At 43.1% G+C, this 12,599-nt stretch overlaps 1 protein-coding gene across 1 annotated transcript in view; it reads left to right on the top strand.

Moving 5' to 3' along the window:
- The window catches only part of LOC146860813 (sperm-specific sodium:proton exchanger-like), a 4,738,575-nt gene that overhangs the window by 1,810,183 nt on the left and 2,915,793 nt on the right, over window positions 1–12,599 (top strand). The window contains exon 7 of the mRNA XM_085646173.1: window positions 4,220–4,301. Coding sequence (XP_085502299.1) covers window positions 4,220–4,301 — 82 coding nt within the window. The remainder of the gene's footprint in view (window positions 1–4,219; window positions 4,302–12,599) is intronic.

A 12,599-nucleotide genomic window follows, 5' to 3' on the forward strand; every position in this document is an offset into this window, starting at 1 on the left:
GGGGAAAAAGCCAGGACGGGTTCCCAATGCAAGCGCCGAGACGCCCAAGGGTAAGTCGAGCGCTATATAAGAACACACATACATACATACATACATACATACATGTTTGGAAGCTATTCATCTTCATCATTGAAGAGTGGGACAGGCTGTTGTTCAGGAGCTGATGTTTCTCCCTCTGCAATGTAAAGGGGAGATACAGTTGTATATGTGTTTCAAGTATGAAAATGCATTGGATATTTGTACTAGCAGACAGCATGACAATGTCCATTCAGAATGGATAGGAGGAGATGCCTATTACATGCCGGATAGTTATTCATTGTACATCATCATGGATGTGACGTTATAGTTGTACATTATCGTCTCACAGTTTAGAGGGATGCCACATTTGAGTGATCAATTTCTACACACATGCAGCACTTGTTGTGTCCTCTGTTCAGTACTGACAGTGATTCAGTTTGTACAACATTGTTGTCTAGGTTGATTAGATCAGATTCATGTGTCTGTGCACTGCATTGTGGAAGAGTCACCACTACTCAGTACACCCCTTTTGGAGGGGTGTATTGGTTGGTGCCACACCTTGCTATTGTCAATGCAACAGGATTGTTGTTGTGCCATGATTGGGACTATCCCACTGTTTTGATTTGAGTTGATGTGATGTGCCACATGATATGGGCAGGAAGGTATGCTTAAGTTGTGTAGATACTTGTTTATTTAGTTAATTCATAGGGACTGCTGACATTCTAATGGTTGCATGTTGAACTGCAGGTATGGTATAGCTCTTGTGTAGTTCCTAAATTACCTATACAGGATCTGTGCGTTTTGGTTAACATAAACTTTGGGATTGGTGGCAGACCCCCACTGGATACGTTAGCCTATCTGTATCAGCTAGCTCACAGTGCCACAAGAATCTCCTCTTATTGGGAAGAGAACAGTTTCTGGCAACCTCGGAACATGACAACCCTGATCCCCCAGGATCGTGGAAACAATATACTACCTTTCGCTCAGTCACTCGTGCTTACTTAGTTGGTCTCAGAGTTACACAGAATAAACAGGCTGGTCGTTTCAATAGGAATTTATTGATCAGTTGTTATTTTGTGTAGAATAAATGAGCTGCAACAACCATCAGACAGTAGCAGAGATATATGATTATCAGTACTACGAAAGTAATGGGATGGTACAGTTCTACCATTTTTCAGTAATCATAAATATACATGATAATAAGTGCATACTCCTATGATGTCTCCCTAACAAGATGTACCTAAACGTACCTAGCTAGGTACGTGTAGGTGTTATGCCAAGAATCCCTCTAGGATCTAGTCTACCCCATTACCTGAGAAAAAGAGAATGTAGGACCCTGTTCTGGTCTCGAGTTGGACACCCCGCGAGGGATGTTAGACCTCTGATAGCTGGAGCGTCTGCATGCATGAACCTCAGCATCTGGTCAGTGTGTCAGCCAGGAAGTCACAGTCTCCTCTGTCTCTCTAAGAAAGACATGATGTATATATACCCATAGGTCTTCCCAGGGGTCCTACCTTGCTGTGTTACTGTATTGACCTAAAGGATGACGTCGGCCCCGAACTTTATACAGAGATATTTTACAGGAGATGTCAGTCCTGCTGTTAGTCCTGCTGTGCTTCCAAGAAACCTCATGCATAATGTATGAGATTCGAACTAAGGAAAAACCTGCGTTCTAAAAGCAGTGTTGTATCTAGGTAAAAGATCAGTGCCTAAGTACCATTATGTATGTAATGTAGGGGAGAATATAGGTGAACGGTTGTGATGTTATTTGCACCTATATAAGGCACCTATATGGAATATAAGACCCACTCCTCTTCCGACTTGATGACATATTTAACTTGTAACGTACTATTAGCCTAACTAGATGTAGGTATGCTCAAAGCTCATCTGCAGAGCTTTGCCGAATGTATTGTCCATTATTAAGCATATTAAAAACTATCACTAAGCCTAGCCAGAAAAGAAAGAAAATCACCCCAGTACTTATCCATAGTTCTACCCACGGTGATACCAGGTAAGTCTTTTTAAGAAAGTTCAGAAAGTCGTTAGCTTGCTGCTTGCGTGATTTTTGGGCTGGCGTCATTTCTGGTTCACTTGGATCCAAAGAAAACATTTGAAAGTTTATGAAGTAGCCAGAAGCAGGTCGATCAACTGTTGGAATTTCATCAGGATCTGTTGAAATCGTATTTCGCTCTTGTCAAGGCAGGTTGACGTAGAAATCTGTATTTGGTCTTATAGCAATTCGTCATTTTGTTGAGTTTGATTTTGAAGTTGAACTTCAGGTTCAAGGGGAACGAGTTCCATAGCATTGTTGCATAGTCCTTCATTCCGTACTGGAGGCTCTTCGAGCGTGATGAGTCTTTCTGTTTGAACTTCTTGAATTGTAGCGAGAGGAGGGTGTCTGCTACTTTGGAGTCCACGTGGCCGGCAACTTAGTATCGGCCACACAGTGTAGTTAAATTAGGTCAACAATATGAGGATGCACTGTGAACGCGACCATTCATGTGCATAAGTGAGCATGCCACCACCAATGTCAGCACACATGCACCATTACGCATGTGTGTCTAAGTTGTGTGCAAGAATGTGTATGTGCTGTAAGGTCCTCCTTTGTGCACATGTACAAACTTCTATTCAACTCAGACACCCTTGCACAATGGTGCATGTGTACTGACATTGGTGGTGGCATGCTCACTTATGCACATAAACAGTCGCGTTCACAGTGAATCCTCATATTATCGTCAAAGAGATGCAGCACTGTGCGGACAATTTGTATATGTGTGGTGTTGGGGCTCGGGGGCCATTTTGGCACCATGCTGCAGCTACAGGCCATGTGCCAGTTCTCTTGTTCATGAGATGCAGCCCTGTGTACACCAAGTGGGAAAGCATGTATTGAGTCTGCATACCATAAACACATGCATAGTCACAACATAGTGACCATGCAGCCTTCTGTGTTGGCACCATGCAGCATCTCAAGGCAATGTGCCCCTTTGCTCTTTCATGTTGCCCTTAGGTTGTAGTCTGACATTAATCTTTGGCTATATTTTGATTCAGTTTGCTGTGCTGATTTCCAAGTCTGTTACCCCACCAATATGTGTCTTGCAATGCATTTGTTGACTAGGGAGATATGTGTTTTTACCCCCAGGGACAGAAGTATCTGGGACAAAATCTGCAGTCATTGTGGGTGTGCACTGTGAGATATTGAATTGTGCATTAGTGAAATTGGGCCCATCCAGCCCCGTCACCCCACTCCCTTGTTACTCACCCTGTTGCTAATGTTGCTGATCATGTTGAGAAGTATCCTGTCCCTAAACTGCAACCACCAACTCTTTGCAAATGACTGCGGAAACCTGTTCCTCCAACGCATCCAGCTCCTCCTGTGGAGCTGGATTCCCACCTCCGCTCTGCAGAGCTGCCTTGCGATTGGCCACCAGTTTCTCCTTGTTCTTGCAGTTAGCTTCATGCCAACGCTTCTTGCAGTCATTCACTGTCCTCCTCACCTCTCTAATAGCATTCACCTTGGCTGCAAAGGACAATCATATTGCATTTTTTGTTCCCAATGACACAGTGGAGCTGACAAAGAGCTGTAGTTGTTTCACTGTCACCTCTGCAATCAGGACCTGGTTTTCGTGCAGGCTGAACCTGGTTTTCCTCTTCCCCATGTCCTTCTCCTGGGTCTCTGGCTGGTCCTCCTGGCTGTTTGGGGGGTTGTTGGCCCTGCAGTACTGGGTCGAGCTTCCTCCATTTTTCTTCTTTTTTATTTTTTTTATTATGTTTGTGATACATTGTGGGTGTTTTTTTATCGCAGGAACCTAAGATCAAGGATTCCTGTGCAATCCACTTCACTGCAGTCGTCTCTTATAAGCACACCAGTCGAGGAACAAGACACTCGAACAGACACAGTTGTTGCATTTTCACATTGCTGATGATTTAGTGTGGTACAGGTTTGCTGTTGTATAGTATGGTAAGTGACATACTTGTGTCACAACACAACTTCTAAATTGAAGTAGATTTGTCTTTTGTACCACGGTTCTATTAGATTTTGAGTGCTTATTACCTTTTGTGCTCATGCTTGTTGATGTTTTTGAATTCACATTAATTTTATTAGCACATTTAAAGTACACAGATAAACTCTTTGTGCGAAAAGTACAGTTACAAAAGTTGTTGAAAGTAATTTTCAATAATAAATCGTGTGTTTTCTTTCTAGTTGCTTCTACTTGTTGCAGGAGCAACAATATTAAATTTATTGATAAATGCGTTATCGATGAGGACGATTCTTGGAAATTTAGGTAAGGCATTTACTTGCTTGCATGGATGAAAAACAGAAATATATTAGTAGTTTAAGCACGTTAAAGGTTCTACATTAAGTCAATTGAAAAGGTGGCAATGCTCTTATTTGGATATCTCAGGCTAAATTTTTCTTAATAGAATTACGTAATAGATTACGTTTCAAAAATTCTATCAAAGTAGTTTCATATGGCCTTAAGTTACTTGCCCAATAGGAGTGCAAAATAGACATGGTTAGGGGCATGGACACGGAGCGCACTATCTTCCCCCCTGTTTTCTTCCTTTGAACTCCTTCAAGGGTGACAGGCACTCTGCAAGTTTTCGATGGGCAGTTTTAAGCCCAGAGTGCAGGGCAGCGGGGTGGGGGGTTGTTGGGTTGGGGTATTTTGTTTGTTTGTTTTGTGTCATAATTTTTGCATCGGTGCAGTATATGGGTACGTCCACAAAGGAGTTACTGGAGAAGTAAATGCGGAGGATTTCTGGCCTTCCTATGTGCATGCCAAGGGTGATGGGGGATACAATTTTAAAATTCTGAGCTGGAATGTTAACGGGTTAGGGGACAAAATTAAACGAAGTGTGGTTCTCCAATACATTAAGAGGCACGCACTGGATGTAGTTCTGCTTCAGGAGACGCATCTGGCTGGGAACCTACGTGGGGCGATACACAGGGGGGGGTATAAGATGGTTGAACACTCTGGATTCAACTCGGGCTCCAGGGGTGTGGGTATCATGATGAGAAACACATTCCCACTGGCAGTGAGTTCCACATGGATGGATGATCGAGGCAGATATGTTGGTATCTCTGGTATGTGGGAGGGCCGGTTCATTACTTTTATGTCCATCTATGTTCCCTTAGGACTGCAGGGCACAACGTTCGCTGACTTGGGTGCGGTCCTGCTCACCATTCCAGATGGGCACTTAGTTCTAGGGGGTGACTTTAATGCAGTGGTCTCCGGTACGCTAGATATATATCCCCCCGGGAGGTGGGACTGTTGGATGCCAGATTTCTTAGAGGCGATGGGACTGGTCGATGGCTGGAGGCTATACCACCCAGAGCATATACAGCATACCTTTCACTCTGGGGCTCACCATAGTCTCTCCCAATTAGACTATTGTCTGGTAGCAGCTGCACAAGCCACCTACATAAACGAAATTAAACACTTAGCCAGAGGTATTTCTGATCACTCGCCCATTTGGGTCACCTGCTTGTAGGCTGGGGTTCGGCGGGAAGGTTGGCCCAAATTAACCCTTGGTACCTTCATAATCCTAAGATCCGTAAAGACCTTATTAAGGCCATAGACGAATATTTCTCTGAAAATGTAGGGTCAGTGTCCTCCTCTCAGTCCTTGTGGGAGGCGTTTAAGCTCTAATTAGGGGACAAGCTTTGTTGTTGATATCTGGCTCCAGGAGAGACAAGCAAAAAGAAGTCCTAGAGCTTGAGGCTGATATTTATAGACTGGAGGGTGACTTGGAATCTGGGGTAACGCTGGAGGAGCTCCATCTGCTAAGCCTGAAACAGCACGACTATAATGCACTGGTCTCAGATAGGACCAAGGCCCTAAGCAGGGAGCAACAGGGTGTACTCTACGATCTGGGAGGTAAGGCTGGGAAGCTCATAGCACGGTTGGACAGAAGGGAATGGGCGAGCCGGCTGGTTCCAGAGCTTAGAATGGAGGGAGACATCCCAATCACTGAGCCACAGGAAATAGTAGAAAGGTTTGCTGGCCATTTTCAAACTGTCTATACGACAGTAACCTCCCACACAGAGGCGGACTCGCAGGAATTACTTTGTGACATTAAACTCCCCTGTCTCTCCCTTAATGACCGAGAATATATGGATAGCCCTCTTACAACTGATGATATTGCGCAAGCAATCCGTTCACTAAATTCAGGGAAAGCCCTGGGCCCAAACGGACTCCCCATTGAGCTTTACAAACTTAGGCCAGATAAACTTGCCCCCTATTTGAAACCTATGTTCGAAGAATCTAGGGAAGCAGGAATACTGCCCCTGGAGCAAAGAATAGCCACTATTGTCACCATCCACAAGGAGGAAAAGGTCAAAACAGACTGTGCTAAGTACAGGCCCATCTCTCTTCTGAACGCCGAACCCAAAATTTTGGCCAAACTACTAGCTAACCGCTTGGTGAAAGTGATCAGTGATTTAGTACATCCCGATCAATCCGGCTTTATGCCCCATAGAAATGCAGCCCTAAACCTACGCAGAGTCCATGGGGTGATAGATAGAGCCCACACCCTTGGAGAACCAGCTGTGATTGTGTCAATAGACGCAACCATGGCCTTTGAAACTATTGAATGGCCCTATTTATGAGCAGTTTTGGCTAAGTTTGGATTAGGTCCAGAGTTCATCCGATGGGTGCGTCTTCTATACTCGGCGCCGCTGGCACAAGTGGTGGTGAATAACAGAGTGTCAGCAACATTTTCACTTAATCGGGGAACTCGTCAGGGTTGCCCACTATCCCCCCTCCTTTTTTCCCTGGCCTTGGAACCCCTTGCTGTTTGGATACGTTGGGATCCAATGATAAGAGGGCTGCGGTGGTCCCCCGGATGGGAGGACCGCATATCTTTGTAGGCGAACAACATATTGCTCTATATGGCCTCCTCCAAAAAATCTCTTACAGTAGTTTTAGACATACTTACAATCTTTGGCAGATTCTCAGGACTTTCCATCAATTGGGGGAAATCCTTACTATTTTTATTGAAGGGGGACCCTCCCGTCCCTCCCCGAAACTGCCAAATACAAATCAACACTGTTGGATTTAAATACTTGGGGATTTTTGTCTCACTTAACCCCTCGGTCCGCTATGCCCAAAATCTTCTTCCCCCTCTTCAGAAACTCAAAAGCGATATTGCCAGGTGGAAGATGCTCCCCATTTTGATTCTGGGCAGAGCCACCCTATTCAAAATGATGGCCCTACCAAGATTCCTCTATGCCCTTCAAAACACTTTTGACGTAGTTTCAGCACATTAATTCAAGGAGATTGAGGGCCTGCAAAGGGACCTATTATGGGACGGCAGACCTCTAATTGCTCTGAACAAACTAACGCTCAACTGGTACGATGGAGGCATCATCTTCCCAGATATCAGGAAATACTATGGGGCATCCCAGCTGGCGGCCATTAATCATAGTACGTATGGTGGGGCAGATGATCCGGGCTACGCCATGGAAAGTGGCTCCTTCCGGGTGGGAACTATGGCAGAGCATTGTACTCCTGACCTAAACGATTTTTGTAAACAGGCCCCACGAAACACTCTGTTCAAATTTGGCATGATGCTACTGGATCACTCGGTTGGAGACACAAATTAATGTTGGCCACCCCTCTTTGGGACTCAGAGAAACTGGGCAATTTTTGGAAAACGAAGGGCTTCGACAGGTGGGATCGTATAGGAATTTCAGCTAGCAAGGATATTTGGGGGAAGGGAGGGATCAAGGTGCATATCATCAAGGGCTTTATCTCTGCTTTTCTGGCTTTAAATGCCAGAAAAGCAGAGATAAAACCAACGCCCTATCAGCAAGAGGGTGCTAACATGTGTATTCGCATGTTAGCACCCTTTAACACTACACCTACCTTTGTATCTCTAATGAGATGCAAAGTGGGTGTTCCTGACATACACTACATGTCAGGAGAGCAATAACGCATCTTTGCGCTATCAGCAAGGATGCCCTTGCATTTTAGCAGACGTTAGTTTTTGGAGAAAACTGCTGTTTTCTCCAAAAACTAACGTCTGCTAAAATCCTGACTAAGCCACCCCTAACATTGGGGGTGGATTATGCCTTGCTGATACAGGGTCGTATCAGCAAGGTTATCACCCTTTTGCAGCGATGTTCCCTGCAAAACGGCGATAACATCGCTATCTCTGGAATTTTTATCGCTCTGAAGCAGCGCGTTGATGATAACGCGCTACCAGGGCGATAAAACACAGAGCTAGCCAGCGATAAGAAAATTTTCGCTAAGCACGGCCAGTGATAATTATCACTGGCCATTGCTGATATGGCCCCAAGTCCTTCAATACGCTTCGAAGTGAATACGAACTGGCTGACACAGAATATTTTCATTATGTAATGGTTCTGCACTCACTCCAGTCTTCGTTACCTAGAGGAACTGATCCCCCGGAGGCTTCTCCAATGGAGAACAGAGTTATAGACGGTCACCTCCCCGAAAAAACGATCTCACTAATATATAAAAAGTTAATTAATCACATGGCAGACCCTCTCCTAACAATGCGGATAAGTGGGTGCAGGATGGGATAGAACTAGATGATGAGGATTGGCAAGTAGCAGTGTCTTCCCCTAAAGTTGTGGCAATCCCAGCACGCTTGCGACTGGTTCAGCTTAAAATCCTTCACAAGATTTATATAATGGGGCCCCGATTAGTACGCATGGGGTGGGCTGACACAGGAGAATGCAAAATGCGTTGCGGCCTTACTGGCACATTCATGCACTCTATCTGGGAATGTACACATATCAGCTCTTACTGGCTCCAAGTACAAGACACAATCAACAAGGTGTTACGTGTCTCCCTCCGTCCGGAGGCAAGGCGATGCCTTCTAAATATCTGGGAGCCCACGGATTTAAACACTTCACAGACTCAGTGGGCCACTCTGGGGTTCATGTTGGCAAAAAGAAGTATCGCCCAACTGTGGGGGGCAGCACATCCGCCCACTTTAGAAGCCTGGGAAAGAAACCTTGATTGGTGTATGTTTAGAGAAAACACAGTTTATCTGGCAAGGCGATGCCCTAAGAAGTGGTCCCATATCTGGAACTTGTGGAATAATTATAGAGGAGAGAGCTGTACACCACCTCGTAGCATCGAACAAGATGACCCCATGTCCCCGTAATGTTCCTCTCTTTTGTAATGTCTATATATCTTTCCACCATACGTATTGTGATGTATACACTGCCCGGTCCTCTGTACTGTATTATTTGCCGATGTATGTTTAATTAAAAGATTTATAAAAAAAAAAAAAATTCTATCAGACTCCTACTGTAATTACACACCCTGTGGAGAGATGGACAGCGTTTTGAACAATTTCTGTGCATCACCAGCATTTACTGAGCGCAAAACTGGCAGTATTCATCATCTTCTTCAGTAAAATCTATTGAGAAGGGCCAGTATGCTTTAAACCAGTCACATAGAACTTTGATTAAGCTGGAAAATCACAACAACTGTCATCTGTTTGCATTGCTAAATGGTGGTCTAGCAGAATGCTGCAAACCAGTCACATAGTTCAGTGAATTGCCGCTCTGTGATATCCATGCAAGCAGCCAGTCACAGGTTTGAATCCCATGGGGGCTACCTATGCCATTTATCTTTCATAAATTCTAAATTGAACTTGATTAAGCTGGATAATCACAACATCTATCATTTGTTATGCATTGCTAAATGGTGATGTAGCAAGCACTAAACAAGAAGAAGAAATACTTTGCAGCCTCAATAGATAGCTGTCAGTCTCTACAGCTACATAGTGATGTTAGTTATTAAAATAGTACTAGAACTATGGCGTTCTTGTGTTTGTCCAGCAGAGGCAAAAACCTGGTGAATGGGGTTCTATGAGTCTTGGGTAAATCTGTAAACCACCCTTATACCCAGTATTATTTTCCAAATGTAGAATAAAGTTATCCTCCTCATCATCTCAGCCTGGAAGGTTTTATGCAGTTCCTGAAATGCTGAGGAGTTGATAAATGATATGCCGCTAAATGCAGTTGTCTTTACATGGTACTTTTAATGGATGCAAGCATGGCATTGCTGCTGGTGTTCCTTGCAAAGTCACCAGGCCTTGCTTGTAACTGAAAGTGCCTCTTTAGTCACTGGTGGGTGTAGAGTCTTGTGAGTTAGAGATAATGGGACCCTTTTGGTTCCAGACAGACTCTGTAGAACAGTGATGTACTTGAGTGTGTTTATTAGAATTCATGATGTAGAATGTTCAGTTAACAGATACACGCTGTAGAATAAAGACGTGTAATACCAATCTCCGGGTATAGCTTAATTATTTACATGCTCCGAGGCTGCGGAGGAAGCTACAACTGGTGACAAGATAGGAGATTCGTAACCCAAACAACCGACAATGCTCTCTGAGAGTTTGCCATGAACCGGCAAACTGCTTGTGGGTGCCACACACATATGTGGAGTCAAAGTGTCACTCCAGCCAGTACAAAGCTTTTAAAGAAGATGAAGCCCTTACAGAGACTTTTAAAATATCAGCCAGGAACCGGCTGATGATGTCATAAAAGAGGTACTGCGCCATAACGCAACACAGAGCTATAAGCCACATGGAATGATAATGCTAAAGGCAGCGTCAACCAGTTACAGAGAAACAATAAATGCAGTGACAACCAGGTACAGAGAAGTGTTAAAGGTAGCAATAGCCAGGTGCAAGGAAGTGCTAGAAGATAACTATCCAGATGCAGAGAAACGCTAAAGGCAGTGGAAACGAGGTACAATGCAGATGATTGTAAATGGTGATGAACACATGCAAGAGACAAAAATAGTACTTAGAGGAAGAAATTGCTGCACATCAAATGAGTTGCCCATATGGCCCGTGTATAAGTTGAGAGTTAGTTCTTCCAGAAGGTAAAGAATTAGGTGCCCAACCAGCGCTGTCCGAACAGCACATACTTTCAACTTCTGTTTTTTTTAGTGAATATATATATATAAAAAACATATTTATATATGTATATATATATATATATATATATATATATATATATATATATATATATATATATATATATATATATATATATATATATATATATATATATATATATATATATATATAATATGTTTTTTAGGAAACTGTTCCAGCCTCGCCGCATACGATCTCAAAGTGGGGAATGTCTGGCACGGACCTCTTTGGCAAAAATCCGCTCAATAAATCAGGACCAAGAAGTAATCCAATGCGGGTGCAAATTTATTCAGCATTATTATATCCAAGAAAATAATCGGACATAGTGTCCGCAATTAAAATATATTATTACCTACTGGCAGTTGCCAGTAGGTAGTTATAGTTAGGACCTATTTTCCATAGGAAATCCGCAACATTCTATTTGGAATAACGTTGGCGTCGATTGATGAATCTTCACAAAATTTTCCAAACTTTTGGCCAGCTCCGGTCTGCTCCTATCCTGAAAATTTCTCGATGATTTGTCAAGCAGGGGCTGAGAAAAAAGGGGGGTTCCAAAACGCATTTTCCCCATGCATTTTCCCATAGGACCTGTTGACGCAGCTACAGCCCGAAGTGCTGAACGGAATTACACCAAATTTGGCAAAGAGGTAGTCCTCAGTTCAGACTCGTACCTTTTGCTTAAATGGTGTAAATCCGTTCAGTAGTTCCTGAGAAAATCAAAAGTAAAATCACATATATATCTGGGCGGAGCCTAACCACACATCTCATCGTGAGATCTGATTGGCTGTCAGCACTTCATCCAAGAAGTGTTGGCAGCCATCTGGGGACCAATATACATGATAGCACCTCATTAAAAAGCATTGCAGTTAATAGAAGGTTTTAAGACTTTAGTTACATTATAAATCATTTGTTCATGGTACCATACTCATTTTAGGAATTGTGGTGTGTTCTAAGGTTATTTTACCATGTGAAAAAGCCTTCTGCTGTGATATCATGAATCATGTTTGAGAGAAAACTATTTTCTCATGCTTTTCCCACAGAGGTTTGGAAGTTGATCTATAAGCTAAACTGAAAGCATATTTTCTGTAAATTCACCGGGCCCGATTCACAGAACTAACTTAAGACAAAATCCTAAACTTACTACCATTTTGGTATTCACAGAAGGCACTTACTCATTTTGGTATTCACAGAAGGCACTTACTCATTTCGGTATTCACAGAAGTTAGGAGTCCTAACTTTAGGACTCCTAAATGCCTTCTGTGAATACCGAAAGTCTTAAAATTAGGATTTTTCTCAGTTTAGTAGTAGTATAGTTAGGACTCCTAACTTTAGGACTCCTAAATGCCTTCTGTGAATACCGAAAGTCTTAAAATTAGGATTTTTCTCAATTTAGTAGTCCTAAGTCTAAATTTAGGACTACTAAATTGAGAAAAATCCTAATTTTAAGACTTTCGGTATTCACAGAAGGCATTTAGGAGTCCTAAAGTTAGGACTCCTAACTTCTGTGAATACCGAAATGAGTAAGTGCGTTCTGTGAATACCAAAATGAGTAAGTGCCTTCTGTGAATACCAAAATGGTAGTAAGTTTAGGATTTTGTCTTAAGTTAGTTCTGTGAATCGGGCCCACATTATCTTTCTCAGTCATGTGAGAATGA

Source organism: Triturus cristatus, chromosome 3_1, assembly GCF_964204655.1.
Source record: "Triturus cristatus chromosome 3_1, aTriCri1.1, whole genome shotgun sequence".
Taxonomy (NCBI): Eukaryota; Metazoa; Chordata; class Amphibia; order Caudata; family Salamandridae; genus Triturus; species Triturus cristatus.